Here is a 22,672-nt window from a genome sequence, read left to right on the forward strand (position 1 = left end):
TGGGGATTCATGAAATGTGCTGACAGACAGATGGTGGAAGGAGAGGGACTGAGGAGAGAGCTCGGGAGACGACAGCCTCCCCCTCTTTGGGCATTCTGGGGGCAGCCGCCTCTCAACACGAAGAGTATTCTGCTGCCAAGTGACAGAAATCAATGCCAAATTGCTAAATCTTTGACTTGCTGCTGCTTTTCTCCATGCGGGCAGAACAATAATTCAGTACATTGCCACAGTGAAGACAATACTTTAAATTGTTTCACCATAAATTATTTGGTTAAAAGATAGACATGGAAATTACAATAAGCATTATCCTGTCTTGAAAGACTGGGATGTGAATTTCCAAGGTATCTCATTTCTTCAGGCACAGAAAAGATAGAAAAGAGGTGGAGGTCATGATCTTGAAGGACTGAAAACTGGTTATATTGGTCATCCGCTAAAGTGATGAAATAGTGGCTGTAGCCTCTGGCTCCCAGTTAAAGGCCGTCATTCGCTTCCATCATGGAAAGCAAGTTTACAGGCTGTCAGCCTCAGGAGACATAGGACCAAACAAGGAGCTGTCACCAATTTGGGGAGGGAAGGCTAGGTTAATACTGTCATTTCTCTCAAGTGGTAGAGAAGTAGATTATAAATGTCATCAACTGAGCTGTTGGCTTTCTAGAATTGCTGAAAAGAGGTTAAGGGCTGTTAAAGGAGACCTTGTAAAAGTTTGCATCAGTTTGCAGTTTTAGTGGGTCTTCTGACTGAAAGCTAGGTTACAAAGAATAAACCTGATGGTCTGTTAGAAAACAGACCATGAACCCTTCAGTGCTCATCCTTAAACAGTCTTTTGTGCGTAAAAAGAGCCCTGAACTCTTCACATTTTCCCTTCACACACTGGAAAATAGATTACAGCCTAAGTGGGAAGTTGGTAAAGTTTCTTCTTGCTGCACCCAGAAGATGTTGACAAGAGTTATTAATCTGATGACCCTGTGCTGGAATAACTGCACACATAGAAAGCTTACTCTGCCCCAATTTTCTTTGCTGACCACTCTACCAGTGGCCTCTACTAAACCATGCACACCTTTGATTCCTTTCCCCACTTTCTGTCAGGATTAAATACCCCCTGTTCAACAGTATTCAACCCATTTACACTGGCTGAGCTCTGCTCCTGTCTCATCACTGCCTGTCACCCTCTCTCATCTCCATTTGGACCATCCCATCCTGGAATGTCTCTCCACTAACACAATCCTTCTGTCCTCACCTTCAGCTTCCCGGTAAGCAGGAAGTCCCATCCACTAAAGCGACTGCTTCATTGTGTATGAACCATGCAGACAGCCAGGCACTACCAAAATAACCTATTACTGCCACTTTGTTCTCCTTCCTCTCTCTCATCTTCTGATCCTTTGTCTTGCCTTCTCACATTTCTGTGCAATGAGAAGAGATTTTTGTACTGGTGGGAGATGGTGGGAAATAAAGCAAAGAAGAAATTAGAACTCAGTAAAAATTAATTGTGATGAATAGCAAGCTACCTTCTTCCCCAGCCAGGAGACTCGCAAAGCCCATACAAGAACTTCCTGTGTTTGGAGGTAACAGGGTGGCTTTGAAACTCAGAATAAACTTGAAAACTGATTTTTTCCTTGCCCAGGATCTACTGGGAAATAAGTAGTTCATGGAATCCCTAACACTGTCTATGATAATATATTTTTTTTTTAATTTGACCTACTATATTCACAGAATTACCAAAGACATTGATTGAATTCTTTCCATGGAACGGTAACTCTTGGGCTGCTCTAGTGCAATGGAGGTTTAAGGAGAAAAACACTGCCTCAGCTCTAAAGGCTTTAGGGTTCAGTTGCCAGACACTATAATATTGTCTCCTGTCATTCTATGTCCATTTTTCATTTTTGTCCACTCATGACTTACTGGCTGTGAAACAGTAAGACTAGTTTACTCTTTGTACTGTAGACCAGTATAAATAACAAAAGTTAATCAACTATTCAACATTATTCTATAGTATGGCAAAGGTAAATTCTACAATTGGCTACGTCAAGTCAAAATATGATGTCCCAAGACTGGGAGACTTCTCAGACTATGCTGACAAGGAAACTTACCGATCCCATTTGCAATTTATTTGTGTAGGGAAACACACTGACTCATTTCCAGAATGGAAATCCTTAATAAGGAAACCTTAATAAAAGGTTACCATTGCAAATGACAGAGGATGAACTTATAGATACAAGTAACTGGTTGTAAGATCGAGAAATGCAAATTTTCTGAAAAATCACTGGGTATATTTTAGATTATTGGGCATATGTTTGAGATTCTTCCCTGGATGATGCTCTATAGTGAGGAAGGGATATTTCCCTACCTTCTCAAATTCATCATGATTTTGAAAAAAATTAGTAAGATCTTGCCTCATAAGACAATTTTTTAGCAGGTTTCCAGAAGTTTTCTGCCTTTAAGTCCCTATTCCCTGTTCAATTGTAACGGCTTTGGTGCAATCACCTCATGTGACTTTGTGTGACTAGTTTTCCTTATCTATAAGCAGAAAACAATGCAAACACCACTAGAGTAGCAGAACATAACAAAAAAAATGATTACAGAGTGTTTGAAAGGCACTGTAGAAATATTATAAACATTATACATCCTTTCAATATTCCCTGTCTGCCTTTATAGCAATTGTTGCACACCACTAAAAGGACCAAGAGAGACTATCAAAAACGTAATAGCTATTGAGTTCCCTTCACCTGTACAGTATATCAGAGTAATGGGTCCCATGAACTTTGGTAACACCATTAGAAGGGACAGCATGGAATCAAAACACAACAGTATTTTTCCTAAATGGACCATGTGTGATCATTTCAGTTAACATTTAAGTCCTTATTACAATGAGAAAATGACCTCACTGTGGAGACATAGTCAAATACCAAATTAATTTTAATCAGTGTTACTGTCCAGTATAACAGAAGCTGTGATTCACAGTTCAGGGTTTGTATTTTCGTGACATGGTAAGACAGAGGATCCTAAACATGTTCTGTTTATGATACAGTCAACCATTTCATTTCTTAGCATTAAATAGCATCTACCTTGTCCCATTTAACTCCATTATCTTTAGAGAAAAAGAATGTTAGCTTTTCATGCTGGCTATATATCAGTATAGTCCAGCCTGTAAAACCAAAACATTGTGCTTTTTTCCTTCTCCCCTTCAAACAACTCTCCTGAATGGGGAAAAAAACCCACAAACGACAGAAAGGAGAATAGAAGTTTTGCTATTTACAAGTATGAAATTGCCAGGTTTTAAATTAGGAGCCACCTATAGCTTTTAAAAAAAGGAATTCACCACAGTGTACTGGAGAAGGATTCCTACTTCACTGGGAGAAAGATAAAAAGCTCCAGACTGGAAAAGTCTGGAGAAAGAGACAAGGCAATTCAGATATGTTTTATCTTCATCCTAAAATGTATGAAAGAGCTGTATCTTAGCTCAAGTCTCTAAGGTGGCTGACAAATAACCAGTAGTCTAATATTTTCTAAGGCACAAGAATTCAGAGAGAGACAGTCTAGGGAGATGTCCTTGGGTTCACCAACTACTCTGTGCACTAAGATGATTATTAGTACCTCTTGGATCAAAACCAGATCAGGAATTGTTACTAGTTGCTGTTATTGCAACATAAAGTTAAAAATAATAATAATAAAAAAAATGTTATCTTCATAGCCACACAGAATAGTGCAGTTATCACCAATTAGTGAATTACTGCCCATCATCAAATAAGCGGACACACGCATACTCTGAAAAAAACACAGGTGTGAGCTGAAACACCTTTATGTTCTACCCCTTCATGAACCATTATCAGGCAGAGCTCCAAACAGTTTACACAATTTACCTCATAGCTGGGCTGACATAATAGTTTTCAAATGCTAAAATACACCAAGGTTTAGCTGACATGTTTTATGATCATGTCCTTGTTTTCCTGTTTCTTTCACAAGCACTGGTAAAGCAGTGTCTTTGTACCAGGCTAGTTATTCTGTGTCAGCCTTGACTGCACCTTCAGAAGAAATCAAGGCTTATTGAATGCGATGAGTGGACCCAATATCTGATGATCCAAGGTGGAGGAGTGCAGTATTTACCATAAATTTTAAGAAAAAGAGAAAAAAAACCTAACAAAATAATAAAGCAAAATAAATTACTTTTATCTCCACTTTTCCTTTTTACCTGTAGTAATAGCAGAGAAGCTGTTTTAATGTTCATCTTGCTAATGACATAATTGACAGAATGATTAACTGAATGAATGAAGCACAAAAGGCCAAGAACAGAGTACTTACAGAATAGCTCAATGAAGAATTAACTGAGAAAGTACATTAAGGTCTGACTTATTTTAATAAACTGGTTATACTGAAAAAAACCCAACTCATCCATCTGATCTAGTGTCACTCTTCTGAAGCACGAACCAGAAGTGCACAGGGACTACAGGGACTAAACACACCTTAAAATTAAGAATCATTCTTCAGTATTGTTCTGTGTCTGTGTCTTTATGGGTAGAGATGAACCTCCAGTTTATATGCACAGCTGAATTTTCCTGTCAGGGTTACTGTAACAGGGCTGTCCTGCAAAGTCAGATGAATTTTATCAGCTTCCTGCTAGTGGCTTCTGTAAACTAGGGAAACCAAGCAAAGCTCATTCTCAAACTCATAATTGTGTTTAGTAGTTCCAACTCTGCAGTTCTTATCTCATCACTGGGAATGACATAAACACCTGGATCGTTATCAGTCAGAGCTCCAAATGACTGAGCATCCTGGCAGCATCTCACTAATCACATTCACTTTTTTGGTCTCTTCCTCCACATGACTGGACGGATATACTTTTTTCAGGCTGCCAAATCACAGGTCATTTACATTGCTACCTTCTACAATACTTAACCTTCACAATGCTGCACACTATTCGTCATTGGCAAGTAATTCTGCTCATGAAATAAAAATAAATAATACAAACAGAACCAGAGCTAGCCCTTCTTTCTTCTTACAGGAACAGGTCAATCTAATAAAGACCTAGGAGGGTAGAGAGCGAACAGTGGAGATACTAGAAAGAAAAATTCACCTCAAATTCAGAAGCAATGAGAATGGTGTTGCACGTTACATAAAAGCATACGTTGCACATGAGCATGGGTGTAAAATAGAGGAAACAACAGGCTGGGTTTGCAACAAAAAAGCATCATCATCAGAATAAAAGGTGTACTTTAGGATTCCTGTTACAACACCATTTATTTCACCTCTGAATTTGTACCACGCAGGAGGAGTTGTGACTATCGCGTACAAATGATCAGGGTATGTACAGTAGGTAAGACTACATATTTAAAACAGATGTTTGGTGTTTCAAACTAGTATCACATTTCACCGTATCCAAATCACATTTCCAACCGTTTTAGACAGGCTTCTTTTAGCGGTTATGTCTTTAACAATGACCGGAAGTAATTTGAGGAAACTAAAAAAAAAATAAAATATGTAAATCCTAGTGTCAGCAGAAATAATCATAGCAATCTATTGTAAATATGATGGATTAATTTTTTCCTATAAAATTACTGGACTACCTACCTCTCTTTAGGTGAAGTCATTTCATTTTAAGCTAGATATTATGTTTTCAGGCTTGGGGTGGATGTTAAATATTTGTTTAGTTGTGTATGCATGTGCCTATATATGCGGAGAGAAGGCAGTGTGTGTGTCTAAGTTTACATATATAGGTGCGTACAGTGTGTATATATCTGTGTGTAAGTGTGTGCCAGGCAGGTCAGTTACACTGCAGGAAATCTCCCTCGGCAACGACCAAACAATTAATTTAAGAACATGACTGCAACACAACTTGAAAACACAGCGATAGGATATACACTTAAAATGAGAAAGCAAAAGTGTCGGATGACCCCGCAATTCACAGAACCAAAGCAGTGACATTTACAGCCATCTCTGGACTCTACCTTTTAATGACAAACCATGTAGAAGACTAATTATTTATTAACTGCAAAAAGTGCGTCCCGGTTTCAGCAACACAGGACTGATTTTTCTTCTAATGCTTGGGAAAACTACACTTTTAGAAGACTCTAGTGTCTGAATTTGTGAAAATATTTACTTTATAGCCAGCTATGGTATGTGGGTTTCAAGGTCTCAGTGTTTTCGAGCAGGTGCAGGGATGAGGAGGAGTGAGATCTGGGCACTTGATCCAGGCTGGCCAACAGGGTATGGTCATGGTTTGCTGCAAAGTTCTCTCTTCCTTAATGGCGGTGATCCAGACAACTCCTTGCCCTGGTGCCGGAACCCTGAACCCTTCCTTTCCTCCTGAAGTCGTTGTGCCCGCAGTGTCTGACATTGTCTGTCCACTGCTGGGAGTGCACAGCTTCCTACTGATAGAATGGGCTGAGTATAATCCTTTTATATTTTACGTTGGTATTGGGAACAATATTGGTTCTTTAGAGTTATTAATGTTAATTATCTAGTCTTATTCTATTAAATCTGTTTATATTTCAACCCTGAGATTTCCTTGTTTTTTCTCAATTTCCCTTCCCGGGAGGGGAGGGATCATCGGGTGATAGAATAATTGTCTAAATGACACAAAATTACTGTGGGTTTCTCACACCATAACAAAGAGAAATGGCAAAAGGAGATAAGAATTTTCAGTTTGCTAGAAAAGTTCCTCTGTCCTAAGATAGACCAATCAACAATAAACCCCCTCTCTCACTTTACCTCCACGATAACTGTATCTTTAGGGTGGGCTACTGTAAAGAAAGAGCTCAGAGGAGAGACTACATAGAGGAAACGCCCATCACTGCAGCTTTCCTAAGTGTACCAATAAAAAAAGATCAAAACCACATGGGATTCTGGGACTGCCAGACCAAAGGCAAGTAATACTGCAGGCAAACAAAGGCTTCCTAGACCTGAGAACTACCCTAAAACCATCAAGAGTTATGCTCTCTTGTCAAAAGGATTTTCCAGGAAATATGTTAACGTCTACGTAACACAGGCAAATTGTAGACTATGTAGCAGAAGTATTCAGCGTGAAACAGAGTGTAATGAAACTGCCCTTCCCTTCACAGGTCACTGCAGGGCCCTATTGCATTCTTTTCACAACGAATAAACTTGTATTTTAATGTTCGTAGTGGATTTAATTTACAAACACTGGCCACTTCCACTGGAAAAGAATGCTTTCATCAGAAAAACAAAGCTCTTAACTCCTCTGATACCTTCACCATGGAAGGTAACAAGCATCACAGGACTTTAGCAGATTATAATTTAGTTTTAGAACCCATTCTGTAAATGTCCATAGAGATTTGGTAGAGTTCAAGATTTCACTTTTAAAGCGACTGACATTCTTGAGTTGTGAAAATAACCTAAAGAAATAAGTCCTTTTTTCCCCATCTCTAACACTCCCAGCATGTTCTCTTATGCAGATTTGACAGAGACAGGCACATCCACAATGTACTCGGGGGCTATTTGGATGGAAATAGAAAAGCTGTGGAGCAAGACAGAGCCAGCCTAGATGTAAACAACCTGGAACTGCTGGCAGCTGCGCTGTTACAAATAAAATTGCATTCCCCACTGCCTTCTCACTTATCAATTTTGACAGAAGACTGTCCTGACTTCTCATAAACAGCATCGAAAAGGACAAATCACATTGGGTGTCAGATTTGCCAGAATGGATTTGTTTGGTAGCTTACCACAAAGAAACAGAGGGTTATCTCCATTTCACATGGTGGGGAAAAACAATTCTCTGTCCAAGGGGTGGGGGATCTACCTTATAGGATAAAGTCTCATTTAATCTTTGGGTTTTTTAAAGTCTGGTTAGATTTAAGAATCTCTGACACAAGATTTGTCTACATCAAAGCAGAAAGGAAAAATATCAGCAAACATTTCTCAAATGCATAATCCAAAAAGCAAATACAACATAGAATGGGAAATATTTTTTTTTTAAATCACTTTCCTGCTGATCCCTGCTTTATAGCTACACTTAGAGCCACACGCTGCTTTGTGTCCAGACAAAGAACGCTCTGGGACAGCAGGATGCTGTAGACAATGATACCAGTGCTAAGAAGAAAGAAAGGAAGAAAGGGAGAGAGAAAGAGAGACAGAGAGGTAGAAAGAGAGAAATAAAGAAAGAAAGAGAGAAAGAAAAGAAAGAAAGAAAAAGAAAGAAAGGGAAGGAAGGAAGGAAGGAAGGAAGGAAGGAAGGAAGGAAGGAAGGAAGAAAGAAAGAAAGAAAGAAAGAAAGAAAGAAAGAAAGAAAGAAAAAGAAAAAAGGAAGTAGTAGCAGAAAGAAATGGAATTAAAATGCTGACATATAGGCACCTATTAATAAAATATCATCTTGCAACTCTGGGAGCAGAATTTGGCCCTGTAGGTTATGAATCCTTTGATAATAAAGAAACTCCACTGGATATGGGAATTCACTCCCTCTCTGTATCTCTGGAAAGAAAATTTTTGGTGCGCACTACACTTCTATGTAAGAAATCAAACACAGGAGTAAGTTAAGGCATGGCAAGCCTGCCAGTGCATATTCAGCAGTCTGGCGTGTGATGATCAGTAACAGTCTGATGGCCGTGAGTGGGAGGAGGAAGACACCCAAGTGTCAGCTGAGACTCCCAACGGGTGAGGGCAGGGGGCTGACAGCAGTGGCAGAGCAGATGGGGGAATGGGTTGGGCTGGATCAATGATGGAGCTGGACTGTGAATGTGAGAAACCTTTGATCACTGTGCTATGAACAAATTTAGCATTGCAGTGGGAGGAAGGGTCTAAGCATATGGGGATGAGATAAACACAACTTTTAATTCTGTGGGCCTCGCAGTCTTGGTGTGGCCTTTCTGACTTGCTTTTAAAGGATATTTTAAGCCTTGAGCTTAAAGACACATGGTGGACCTTACAGTGAATGTATCTCATAAGGGAGTCAAAGAGTGAAAAAAAAAAAATATCAAAAAATCTTTTAGACATTACAGGCTTCCTGGCTGCAAAAGGCTCAGCAGCTGTCAGTATATCCTCCAGGAAGTCACAAACATCCACTTGAACCTGAGTTTTCCCTCTTAGCTAGCATGCATAATACCAAGTCTTCAGACCTCTGTCAAAAAGATCAATCCAAAAATCAACCCTTATGGGAAGTATTAAACATAAAGTACCCTAAATGCTATTAAAAGATATTTTTTTTTCCTATTTTCTGGATGATTGCACTCACTGGAAAGTAAAATGTCCTCAGCATACTTTAATTTCGAACAAGCCAGCCTTAGTTTTTTCCCTAATTCTTCCACCTCCCTATTTTTTCTCTTTATTTCTGTTCTTTCCCCATGGTGCAGTATGAATGCTAATTTCTTGGAAGTACTAAACTATATATATTTTTTTTCCTGTGTTAGATATGCATATATGTTTTCACCTGCTTGAGACCCAACACCCATTCTGGTATGTTCTGCACTTGAGAAAACAATGAATTCTTGCTTTCTGATCAGAGAGATCCATGATGAACTGCTTATATATAGTATTTCTCAGCAGTCGGCTTTGGTCCTCACTTTCGGTCTTTCACTCAATGTAAGTGTGAAGTTGCAAGGATAGGAGAAGAGTGTAAAGTATAGTTAACTAGCTGATGATATGCAGCTAAGGGTTTCCTTTTCACTGATCTTAGAGCCTATATTCTCACTTTCTTCTCATTGAACAAAGTAGGTGGGAATAGCACAGACAAGACAGAAACAGAACCTTATGGTAAAATGAGATAAGCAGACGGGAGTAGTAACTATTCCCTTGTGCAGTGTGTGTGAATATACTAAATTGTCACATTGGCTCACAGCTTCTATATCCCAAAGGAGTCCTTTGCTTTTGGACAATTTTGACAAAAGGAAGAGATTTATTATTACATGTATTTGAAGAAAAAAATTCTGATTTTTCATTAATGCTCCTAACCTGTCCCCCATATCGAAACTCTTTGGGCTTCAACATTGAAAAATAAAAGGTACAGCTAAGGAATCACTGTTCGGAGCCATTTAAGTAGGGGGTGAGGGGGAAAGAAACCCTTTAAGTATTACCAGTCAGTATTTTTTGGTCTTGGGGCTCTTCAGTTTTCTCTCCAATCTGTTTTCCAATGAAAATGGCTTTGACATAACATGTTTGAATGGACCTTGGTTATCAGGTGGAAATACAGCACCCCACATCTGGCTAGAAGTCCGTTAACAAATCAGGCAGCTGGACCACATCTCCTATGAGGGTAGGCTGGGAGAACTGCATTCTGTTAGCCTTTTGAAGAGAAGTACCTTCTTAATGAGGAGATCTTATTGCTTTCTTCAAGTACCAGGCTCTTCCTGCAGGTGCACAGTGACAGCCACACGAGACAATGGACGCAAGTTGCTACTCAAGAAATTCCAATTAGCTATCAGCAAAGTGCTTCTTACTATGAGAGTAGTCAAACACTGGAATAATTGTCCAGAGATGTTGTAGACTGTATGCTATAAACTGTATCACTAACTCCATCAGCTATATAACCAGCATCCATTCTTTGGCCCTCTACAAGAGGCTCTCTCTGCAATTTCTGGACTTGCCTCAAATAGTCGTACTTGAAAGTAACTTGGAAAATTTCGTGGTGACATCTACTGAAGAGAATGAGACAATATTAGCACATGACATCAGTGCTAAAATCTTTACAGACTTTTATCTTTACTTCTATATTTCTGTTTGCCATTCATTGTGCTGGAGATTAAGGTCTGGAAGGGATCCAACACCTGCAAAAGCTCTATGTACTCAGAAACCAGACACTGCCCTTGAGACTGTCAGATACATCCTTCTCTGTCGATGAATGCTCGTTTTGATACATCATGGACCTTCTCAGGACAAGACCCCGATATCTGGAGTTTTCCTGACTCTAACAGTATGAAAACAATCAAATCTGATAGGTTACAAAGGGCAGAGGAAAACCTGTTGAAAGTAACAATTATGATAAGATCAGAACTTCAAGCCTCTGGCAGACAGCTCTTCCCCTTCCTAAAAAGCACTTATACTGCAGCTGTTTCTAAACCTGATTCCCAGCTCTCTTAAGTTTATTAAAGAGCCCTTTCCTAGCTCAGATCTCTTTCTGAACTGTAGCATGTACCATTTTCCAGCCAACAAGCCTTAGATACACAAAGCCCAGAGGTTTATGTGTTGTCATAGCTGCAGTTCAAATCAGCTGAGAATCACTTGGCTAAATTAGCTTTTACCTTTCAAAAGAAATTTCACCTATCACAGGTAAAACAATACTTTATTTTTATTGCATTTCAAAATGTTTCTGCCCATCACTTGGCTCTGTAAACATCATTATTACTGCTGCCTGCTTGCTTTGGGCCCGAAACGTGTCAGAAGATTTATCTGCCTCATCAGCACTTTCTAAACACCCAGGCAGCCAATCAAAATGGGGAGGCATAACAGATGTGCCAACATCTGCTGCAGCGAGCATTTATCTGGACAGCAGAACATGTAGCTGTAGATTCAAACTCCTAACCAGTTACAATTCCACACATTTGGACAGCCTTGATCTACAACTGTGTGAAGGCTATTTTGGAATATTAATTAAAAGCAAGTTGAAAATACAATTTTTCAATTTTAGACAGCTGTGAGAAATACACCTTCCTGTAATTCAGCTTATGACTTTCAGATACAATAAAGGCAAAATACTATGAAAAAGCTAAATTTAAAGTTGAGCTTACAAAATTAGTGATTCTTTGAAGGCACTAAGCTAAAATTCTACCCCATCCACGCTCCTGTTTACTTTGAGATACATACATATTAAAATATGTATAGTTAAAATATGTAAATTTTAATCACATACGTGTGCCTATAAATCAAATACATGAAGCGACAGGCAGTGACTTTTAAACCACTTTTTTATTTTCCTGGCATCAAAATGAGGTCTATGGGCAACATATCCATGCTGAGTTTCAGCTGTTCAAACTTCTGTCGCACACGGAAATGTCCTCCACCCCCAAACACATACTTGTATAGATTGATGAAATCATGAGATGAAATACAAAGCAAACTCATCATCTGCTTTTTTGATGCACAATACAGTTTCACCTGTATTCCTGCTCACCAAACCATGCCCTCCAGGAATGACTATCACATTCTCTTTGAAGAGCTGCCTCATTAAATAAAAAAGCAAAATTCCAGAGAAAAGACCTCTCCTGCTTTTTTTGATTTCTCCTCTGAAGGCCCAGCATGCATAATACTGAAACCTTGTTCAAAGTCCATTTTCTTGTAAAAGGTTCCCTCTTGCTAGGGGGATTCAGCCCTTGCTTCTTACACTCTTGCATTTCCTAGGATACTATGCTTTAAAATAGTGACATTATAATAAGCTGGTTAACATGACTTAGGTTATTTTTAAAAGAATATGTAAAAGAAATTCTTTTCTCCCATCTTCTGTCTGTAAAGCTAGATTCCATGTCTCCAAGACATACTACACAAACTTTCAAGCAGAAGGCATTTGAAAAATAATATTAATAAAACCCTTAGAAACATTTTCACTGTAAAGCATATTTGGAGGTATGTGGTATAATAGTATAAAAACTGTCTAAACAAAGCATTTCTCCGAAACAGAAGATTTATAATCAACAGATTTCCATAAATATGAAAATATTGCCAGCACCTTTCTCTTCTTTCGCTAAGTGAAAAACACATACCATATGTTGTAATGTTGCCCAACAATAAAGTGCTGCTGAAGTAAGCTCACTTTTCTTCATTTTCCTGGTAAAACATAAGCTCTGACAACAAGGAAAAAATTTTATTAGCTTTCAGGTGAAGTGAGGAGTAACCCTGTGTTTGTTTTATGAAATCATGAAACAAAATGAATAACACTGACCTGATATATTTTCCTCCTGCTTTAAAACACAATAAATGGTAATAACCTTGATAAATTTGCCCATGCCAGCTTTCTGGTTTTTTTCTCCCCACTCTCTCACGATCCTCTGTAATTGTGGACACAATTCAAATCCCTAAACTGGGATATTCATTACTCAGGGGAAGTGAGACAACAGCATCTTCATCTGCTTTGAATGTCAGAATTTTGTAATGACATACAGTAACACGCTCAAAATTCACAAACAACTGTGGCAGAAACTACCCTGACATCCTCTTCCATCTAAATGGTCCAATCTCAAGCAAGGAAGAAGAGTGATTTAATGGCCAAAAAAAAGAGACACATTACAAGTAAAGGCTCCTGGGTTTTACTGCCAGTTCTGTCACTGACTGACTTGGCAAGTCTCTCAATACAACTGTCCTTAGTTCACCTGCCTGTGAATTCCTGCAGCAAGGCAGGACATAGTAACACTGCAGAACCTCAGTGGAATGGTTTTAAGTTTCATCAATTTATATTTGAAAAGTGAGTGCAATTCTTAAAAGACAGATGAAAAACTAAACAGAAAGGACTGCTCCTTTTTTACCACTATTTTTCTCATTTACAGTGTACAATTGGCCACAGTTGGGGAGAAATTACATATTTATTATTGTCTATGTGTAAATCATAGAATGGTTCGGATTGGAAGGGACCTTAAAGATCATTTAGTTCCAACCCACCTGCCATGGTCAGAGACACCTCCCACTAGACCAGGTTGCTCAAAGCCCCATCCAGCCTGGTCTTGAACACTTCCAGGGATGGGGCATCCACAACTTCTCTGGGCAACCTGCTCCAGTGTCTCACCACCCTCAGAGTAAATTACGCTGACTTAAATCCCCAGGCATTTCAAAAGTAAAAATGCTAGTGAAACAAATAATCTTATGCTGCAGTACAACAAATGCATGCTAAGTGAGTCTCATTTTAATTACTACACAGTGTTACTCAGGAGTATTACAGGAGAAAATATTCCAATGCCACTTCTCCATTTTATCTGTGACTTCTTCCATTTTTAGTCTGTAGTGACAGTCAGCTGGATCACAGGCCATGTGTTAGCAGCTCAGAACTCCTTTTGGGTTAAAAGGAAAAATCTCGAGGAAGGGTTTCAGAAGCCCCAATCATCGTATTGTTTTCTCAGGTCCAACTGAAACAACCCTGATAACCTCTTTACTAGTCCAGGAGACTTCCTCACAGGCTTTAATAGCTTTAAAATACAGTCCATCTTTTTCTCCGGATTTGTATGATACTACAGGTAGGAATGGGAAAAAACCCTACCCCCAAGACTCCACAAACCAGAAAGACTCTCCTAAGCAACCCAGACCACCAGTCACAGGCACACACATACCTGTTCATTTCCTTCATGACACTTCTTAACAGCAGATGCCATATAATATTAAGAATTGCCACAGAAAAATCAGAATAATGGTGTCAGTAAAATGTCTCTGTACCATTGGGGTATCCATGATTCAGCCATAACCGTCAGGCAGTTATGAACTGATGGTCAGAAAATAAGCATAATACAACAAGTCCTGGTTTTTCTAAGCCCACTCTGAGCTGTCAGACCAGTCCCTCCACCACAACAGCAGCTGTGTAAGGTAAGGCACGTACGTATCTGCTCACGTATAAGGTGAAAAGTATCTGCTTTTCCATTGAAACTCTACACCACATTTACCAGCAAGCCTTTTCACATTCCCCTTACCACACCAGTCAGGTCTAATGACAGTGGAAAGACACAACCTTGTCCACCATTTCAGCTCTTCTACACTGCAACACCCATGTCTCTATTAGCAACCTTATTTCTTGAAGCCTTCTCTTTTAAACTACATCTGGCGGTTGCTGAATTCAAAAACTGCATTTTAATCACTAAATGCTTTTTTTGATTCATCCCAAGTTTTAAGAAGTTCAGGAAAAAAACGATCCGATCATAGTAGGAAATACGGAAGAAATAAACACAACCTGATAGCAAATCACAGAGGGATTATAGTGGTTCTGCTCCTTCACATCACTGTCATTCTACCTAAACATGGCTGAAACTTGGCTTGAGTGATCCCTGCCCAAAACAGGATTTCTCTCTCTCTCTCACCCTATATATCATTAAATAACACATTAATCAAGAGCTGTACAGAGAAATTCCATTTTACATGTAAGGAATTTCTGGGAAACTCTTATCTCAGAAACATTTTCCATTTTGATGCTTACGCATCTATCTTCTGGGTTAGCTTCCTTGTACAGAAACACTCATCAGGTAACAAAACAAAAGAGCCTGACTGCAGCAATCAGAAGCACCGGCAGCCTGTGCACAGAAGCTGTTTCCATAAGAACTGTTTATTCAGGTGTTAGCAATTGAAGCAGGAGCTCCAACTGCCTTGCTGCAAGTGCCTGTAATGCGCGCAGAGGGGTGTTTGTGGGCTATCACAGCTCTGAAGGGAGCTGTTACAGGCTATCAGCTCAGTAATCCTCATGTTAAAAAGGCCCTAAATATGTATTTACAAGATAGGCAGATCTGTTTGGTTTACTGGTTAAATAATCCATGTGTTGAAAAGGCCTTAAACATGAATTCACAGGGCAGGCAGGTCTCTCTTGGCCTATTACAGCAGCGGTGGGCCTTTCAGAAAGTCTCCGGAGACCACACTTTAGTGGCCCACAAGGGCCTCAACCCACAAACACTTACAGGTTCAAATAACTTTATTCAGATAAACAGCCTCACTCAGATTGCTAATCTGAACAGAATTGGTCCTTCTCTCGTTCTGAACAGAAAGAACACCAATAAAATCAATCACTTCAAAAGTGTCACGTCACAGAAATAGGAAATTTGAATTTGCACCTGAAATACCAGCCTTCCCTCGCCACAATGGGATGAGTGTTAGTGGAGGAGTAAACCAACGCATGAGTGCTGCATTGCATCTATTACAATGCTGAGATATGGTAAAAGATACGAAGAGAACAAGATAAAATTCTCCCCTTTGGGAGTTTTAAGCGCTCAGCGAGAAGAGGTCTCACTGGGCCTTACTCATGGCCAACTCCCAAAGTTTTCTAGCTTTTCTCTCTTCAAGGCCCATTTCTAGTCATTTGTGAAAACATCTGACAGCATCTCACCCAGAAATGCTCAGGTCAATAGGAAACGTTAGCAATTTCAGTGGGTTTGGATCAGGCCAGTGGTAAACTTAAAGGACTAATCTACATTTACAGTTAACAGATTTATGAGTCCAAATACTTATAAAAACATTTAAATGAACAGCTGTGCCTAACCATAAATTAGCATTTACATTCAACACGCATATACACGCATTTATTTCCTTATTCTGACTGAAAATCCGTACCTTGGGTGTACAAAGCAGAACATGAACTGAAGAGTATTAACCAACCCTTTCGCTCTGCTGAGTAGAGATATTGATGATGGAGTCAAGCTTCTTCCATATGAATCTTCTAATTTCTAGAAGTCCTATTTTCCAGAGCATAGGAATCCAAACAGCAGGTGCGTAGTATCTAGCTCACCCTCCAAGTTTCACAGAGGCATCAGGTGGGAAAAATCTCACATGGCTTTCTCTCAAGATCCTGTTACTACACTCTTTTGTGGCTGCTCTTTCTTGCAGGTCTTCTGACCCTTTCATTGTCTGGACACAAAAGGCTTCATAAAAGCTGACCACAGAAAGATTTCACCTGCACATGCCTCACGTGGTTGTCTGTTGATTTAGTGACATGCATGAACTTTTTGAGAAAAAAAAAAAGTAAAATAAACAACCTCAATGGTTTCCAACACCTTAAGCGAAGAGCATCAGAGTACCTCATAATTTCATATAGGGTCAACTCAACCCTTAGCAACTTCTCCCAGGTGCTAGTATTCATATTGCCCAAATCTGTCAGCATTTGCATACATTAAAACTGGAGTCATCAGACACAATCAGGTTAACACAATGGCTGCCATTGTGCCTTTTGCACTCTGAAAATGCTAATTTTTCAGGGTCCTGAAAGCTATATCATTGTACTGAAGCAATCACTTGTGCCTTTGCCTAAAACTGAGAACAACCAGAGCTGGAAAGTCTTTTAGGCAATTACGCTGGTCTCTACACATCAACTAACACCCAACCTCCCTCCAAAACAAACCCCTCAATTCTGAGAGAAAACTTCAGCTTACTCTTCCTCATATATGCAACAACAAGTTACCTCGACCCACTGCTATTCCTTCTCAAGGATGTCTGCTTTTGCTGGTTGTAAGAAGCATTCAGCTAGAAATAAGAACCTCTTCCTATCTCATATATACAGGATTTTAAAAGCTGTAATTCCCCAGACATACTGGCTCTCACAGCAGAAACCAATCACTTCCCATTTTCCTTTTGCTCAAAAGCTTCTTCAGTACATAGGTAGTACAAAGCTCTCTGTCCTTGGATAAGGACCTGTTGACTCAATGACATGACCTGCTTGTGCTTGCCTGTAACATCTTATTTTCTTCTGCCCCTCTTATTGAAAGGCAGTCTCCTCAGACTGAACATATAGGACCAGACATCAGTGATGCTTTCTTTCATCCAGCTTTGTCTTTACAACATTCTTTGGGTTTTGTTTTTTTTTACCAATTGTTTTCACTGTTCCACCACTTAGTTAACTGACTTTGCCCCCTTAATTTCTGTACATACAGTCAACGTTCCAAACCAAGTATGCACTGTTTCTCTCTTCCAGATAGTAGGTTCAGAAATGTTATTAAAATAGTGCACATCCGTTAGATTATTTACTCCTCTCTAGCACCAGTATCCTCTGCTCTTCTTACAAGGACAAATCCATGGGACAAATTTTAGAGCCATGTTTAACACAGATTTACTGGGGGCTGTGATGGTTTTAGTCCTTTCACCTCATCAGAACTAGACAGTGAGATGTACACTCTAACACCACATCATGTAATTCCAGCAGCACAACAGCCACCCACAGCCAGACTGGGTGGATTTGCCCTGAATTTCTTTGGCTCTCTTTCAGTGATATTGACTGCAAGTCCAACTGAGCATTTACAAATTGGTCAATTCCTGTTTTATCTTAAAAGTCCTCATGGGTATCTGGCTATGCCAGAATTGCAAATCTTTTGATCTCTTTCTGCCAACACTGACTGATGCTGGCTCTGACCCCTGTCTCAATAGCTACCAACAATTCAGATTCCTTTTAGGACAAGTTTTGCAGCAGCAACATAAGGATGCTCAAGTTGGCCATCAGCAATACCCCAACTTTGTCCTCTTCCCAGCCATTTGTTTAAAGTATGGTAGGTACTGTTTGGACCCTAATGAGCCTCCCAGGGAGTTCATCCTTCCAAGACAATTGGCTCGTAGTTGAGTTTATTGCACTGCGACAATCTGAGCACAACCCACTGGGTTTTTCTAGCTTAAAAATGGAGTAGAAGAGTCTTGTAAGTGTCTAATCCTACCAAATCCACTGGCAAGCATAGGTCCATATCCCCAGTGCTGGCTATTATGTGTGATCCTGCTGTTTGTTTCTTATGGTAGTAACTCAGGTACTTAAATGCCAGCACAGATCTGTAAGCAAGTTCCAAGTTGATCAAAGCTTTCCAAGGACGTTCCCTTTCTCGGGAAACATTCTTGTTTACAGCACCTCAGTTGCTAGTCATCTTATTTCCTTCCTTCCTAATTTGGCTGTGTATTTTGCATTTGCATCTCAGAACTGATGCATTCTTCACTTACAAACTGTTTCTAGCAAACAACAAGATGCTGCTTTAGTTCTCTTTTCGCTCACTATCTTAGAATCATAGACTCCTTTTGGTTGGAAAAGACCTTTAAGATCATCAAGTCCAACCGTTAACCTAGCACTGCCAAGTTACCACTATACCATGTCCCTCAGCACTACATCTACATGTGTTTTAAATACCTCCAGGAATGGTGACTCAACCACTTCCCTGGGCAGCCCATTCCAATGCTTGGTAACGCTTTCAGTGAAGAATTTTTTCCTAATATCCAATCTAAACCTCCCCTGGTGAAACTTGAGGCTGTTCCCTCTTGCCCTATCACCTGTTACTTGGGAGAAGAGACCAACCCCCACCTCGCTACAATCTCCTTTCAGGTAGTTGAAGAGAGTGATAAGGTCTCCCCTCAGCCTCCTTTTCTCCAGGCTAAACAACTCCAGTTCCCTCAGCTGCTCCTCATAAGACTTGTTCTCCAGATCCCTCACCAGCTTTGTTGCCCTCCTCTGGACACGCTCCAGCACCTCAATGTCCTTGTAATGAGGGGCCGAAAACTGAACACAGTAGTCGAGGTGGGGCCTCACCAGTGCCGAGTACAGGGGGACAATCATGTCCCTAGTCCTGCTGGCCACACTATTCCTGATACAAGCCAGGATGCTATTGACCTTCTTGCCCAATAACAACCAATCTTGTTTCAACCCCTTTCTGAAATCTCCAGATTTGGCTTTGAATTCATTTAAAAATTATTAAGTTTGCCACAGAGACCTGTGAGCTGCTTATCTGTATCCTTTTAGTACAATGGGAACTCTAATGTGCAGTTTGGAAACTGGACCATACTCCTGAGACTAGGTAGGTTTTTTGCTGTGTGTGATTAGCTAAGGTTCACACCAGAAAATTGTTATGAAGAAAAAACAATGATAAAATCAGGGAGCACTGATACAATCCTCGTTCTACAGAAAGAACAGTAATAACAATAAACCTCTTTCCCCTAAACACAGAAGAAATCAAATGGTGGGAGATAGAGAAGGCTCTGTGCTTCTTCCACCCAGCCTTCAGCTCCCAGTGTCATAAGCAGAGCTTCTGCACCATCTTTTCTTGCTGCTTTCACCCTTAGACGGTGGATAGACAATGGTGACTTTAAAAGTTGTCTTCCCAAGTGCTTAAGCATTTTTTCCTTCCCTGATGCTGCCGCCAAAGTACAGCAGTTTGTGGAGCTATGCTGCCAATTAGACTACACAGCTGGGCTAGGTTAAAAATAACCCTTCTCAAAATCTATTTACTTTATTTTATATTACTTCCCACATCTGTTTCACAAAAAGTAATGCTGGCATAACCAAGGGGCCAGAAAATGTCAGAGCAAAGGTGGGACTGAGCGGTCAACAGCAGGCTGCACCTAAGCCAATACTGTTACAGAGAACTTGACAGCATTGGACCATAGCTTCTGCTCTGCTCACTGTCCTGCTGCTTCTCCCCTGGATCAGCAACCACAGCTAGTAAATCCCTTTTGACTCTGTTCTCTGTGAGAGTCTTTTTTGGATGGAGATATATATCTCTGGGAAAAATGCTCTCAATTGTTCCAGCTACCTATTTACAGCAAGGGAGTTAATAACTTCTTATAAGGACCTTAAACCGCAGATAATACAACCAATGAGTAACCTAAATCATAATATTACCATACGGACTTAAATTTTTGGAATGTTTTCCATGTTTAGAGGTCTGCTAGTTAAAGGCTCTGAGATCTTGTTTCTCCCTCAAAACTTTCATATTCAATAGAAAGCATTCTTCTCAAAAGGAAGCTAGACAGTTCCTTCCCTATTTAAATTTCATATGAAACACTTCATTTCAGTCAGTGAATTTGCCTTGGGCAACTGAATAACAGCTGACAGCAAATTAATGATTATGATGGTGTGATTAGTAGCAATTACAGGCAATGAGAACCTGCCCAAGCATTTGCCATTGTCAAAATACTTATGTCAGCTATTATTAGGAATTAATAATGGTCATAAAGAGGGCTTGATTCCACCAGGTAGACCCTTTAAAAATTTGAAATCTGTTAGTATTTTAATATGTCACTAATATTCTCATCAAATGTTGAAAATTATTTTTATCTAACCATTATTTTTTAACATTCTTTCTAGATGCTTACATTAATAATGTATTTAAATATTACTAGAAAAATAGTTTCTATTACATTTAAGGAAGAAGTACCATAAACAAACACACTTGACAGAGAAATTTAATATTACATTACACAGGGGGAGTCAAAACAGAACTCAAGGCCTGAGACTCTTGTGCTGTGACACATCACACCAAAACCCAACTGGAAGAAATGACGATTTCACTAATCCCTAGCAATGATCCTTTGAGGAGTTCAAATAAAAGTTTGCTTGTTCTGAGTGAGATTCACTAAGTAGATGTTATTTGATTGTTCTGCTTCCTGGGGGAAGAATTTCAGATTCCCCAGGCTGCTAGAAGAAAAGAACAACGGGCTGAACTTGCAATAGAGCATCTTAGCTGCTAAAGACATGATAAAAGTGAACACACTGCATATTTGCCAAAGCTTTCGCCATTCATTTCATTTCCAAATGTCAACCAGATATATGAAACCCTTAAAAAGGTTTCTTAAGGTAGAGCAAACAGGAGGATAGGATATTTTTAATCTTGTATTAAAGATATTTGATTATTTATAAACACTCTTATTTAAAATACAGTAACTTGAACTTATGCAAAGACTCAGCACTGTTTAATAATAAAAAGAACCATCTGCTTCGTATGCCTGCCCCTACAGATATTTTGTTACTGGATGATAGTGGAAAACATGAAAACCTAATGACTGGCAGTCATGGAGACTATTTAGATATTGAAATTAAAATCTAATTAAGAGCAACATCACCAATCACATATTATCATTTTGGGAAGCCTCATATAATGATTTTCCAGTGACTCAGAAACACATCCACCCTTGTCACTGGAGAGTACAATGCATTAACAGCAAAGGGAGATTTATGGTACAGAGCACAATTTCTTATAATTGCAATACTTACAATGTCAAATATCAAAGAGAAAGTAATAGAAATTATATTAATTTTCAAAGTCGTAGCCTGATCTTACAAACACTCAAGCACACACCCAAGTATCTGGAAGACTGATCCCTAAGGCATGAGATACAAGGCCAATTAATTCTTAAAATTAGGGGGAAAAAAGGCAATTAAGCTTCTAGTTACCATTTTTAATTTTGGAAAGGTTTGCTTTAAATTGTCAAAACTGCAAAAGCAAAGCATCTGAATTACAGTCTCCACTGCACAAAGACAGAACATGTTTAATACATGGATTCCTGGCCTTGTATGTAGCCACCCACTGCAAAATTCTGCTTTCACATTTCATGTGTGTAGCTTAACTCCAGTAAAGCCTGTGATATTACACAGGTACAAAATAAAAGTCTTTGGTGCTGCTTTTTAAGTATTCCCACTCTTATTTTTCTCAGAGGAGCCTGCTATCAGCTGTGCAAATACCATATCTGTAATAACAGAAAGAGGCTGCAGTGTGCCAGTGATCTTACCTCATACTCAAAGTCCTCTGCTCTATCTGCATCAGCAGGCAGGCTGGAAAGATACTCATTACCTTCATAAAATTCATGCTCCACTGGGTGAAGAGAATGGCAGCTATGTGGAACAAAGCAGTACAACAACAGTAGATGAGACAATAGGTTTTTTTAAATTAAAAAGTGATATCCCCCCCCCCGCTCCCAACTTCTCTGTAGTTCTCTCATCTCTGGAACACTACTCTGAATGGCCTGACAGCCTGAAAGGAACTGCACCAAGAAGTAGCATGGGCTGTTTTCTTTTCAAAAGCTCATACTCCAGCTGAGTTTTGCTATGTTCATCTTTGGTCAGATTTACACAGGGTGATTTCTTAAAAGGGTCTCTTTTGGGCCAAACTACTGAATTGTGATGATTTGGTATTCCTTATGCTCATAAATGTACCTAACTCCAGATTCATGTGCTGCATCATGGCCAGGGGCAACTCACTAATTATATGGTTATAACATCTTGAATGGCTGCAATCTACAACCCATACCAGGCTCACAAATTGTTCAAGAACTTGCATAAAACAACTTGCATTATCCTCTTCTGTTAAAGTGATAACAGGGTGGT

At 39.5% G+C, this 22,672-nt stretch overlaps 1 protein-coding gene across 2 annotated transcripts in view; it reads right to left on the reverse strand.

The window, feature by feature from the left end:
• Nucleotides 1-22,672, reverse strand: part of PDZRN4 (PDZ domain containing ring finger 4) — a 249,689-nt gene that overhangs the window by 21,142 nt on the left and 205,875 nt on the right. For both annotated transcript variants that reach the window (XM_074168055.1, XM_074168056.1), the window contains one exon: nucleotides 22,078-22,180. In XM_074168055.1, the coding sequence (XP_074024156.1) occupies nucleotides 22,078-22,180 (103 nt within the window). The remainder of the gene's footprint in view (nucleotides 1-22,077; nucleotides 22,181-22,672) is intronic.

This window comes from Numenius arquata, chromosome 2, assembly GCF_964106895.1.
Source record: "Numenius arquata chromosome 2, bNumArq3.hap1.1, whole genome shotgun sequence".
NCBI classification, from domain to species: domain Eukaryota; kingdom Metazoa; phylum Chordata; class Aves; order Charadriiformes; family Scolopacidae; genus Numenius; species Numenius arquata.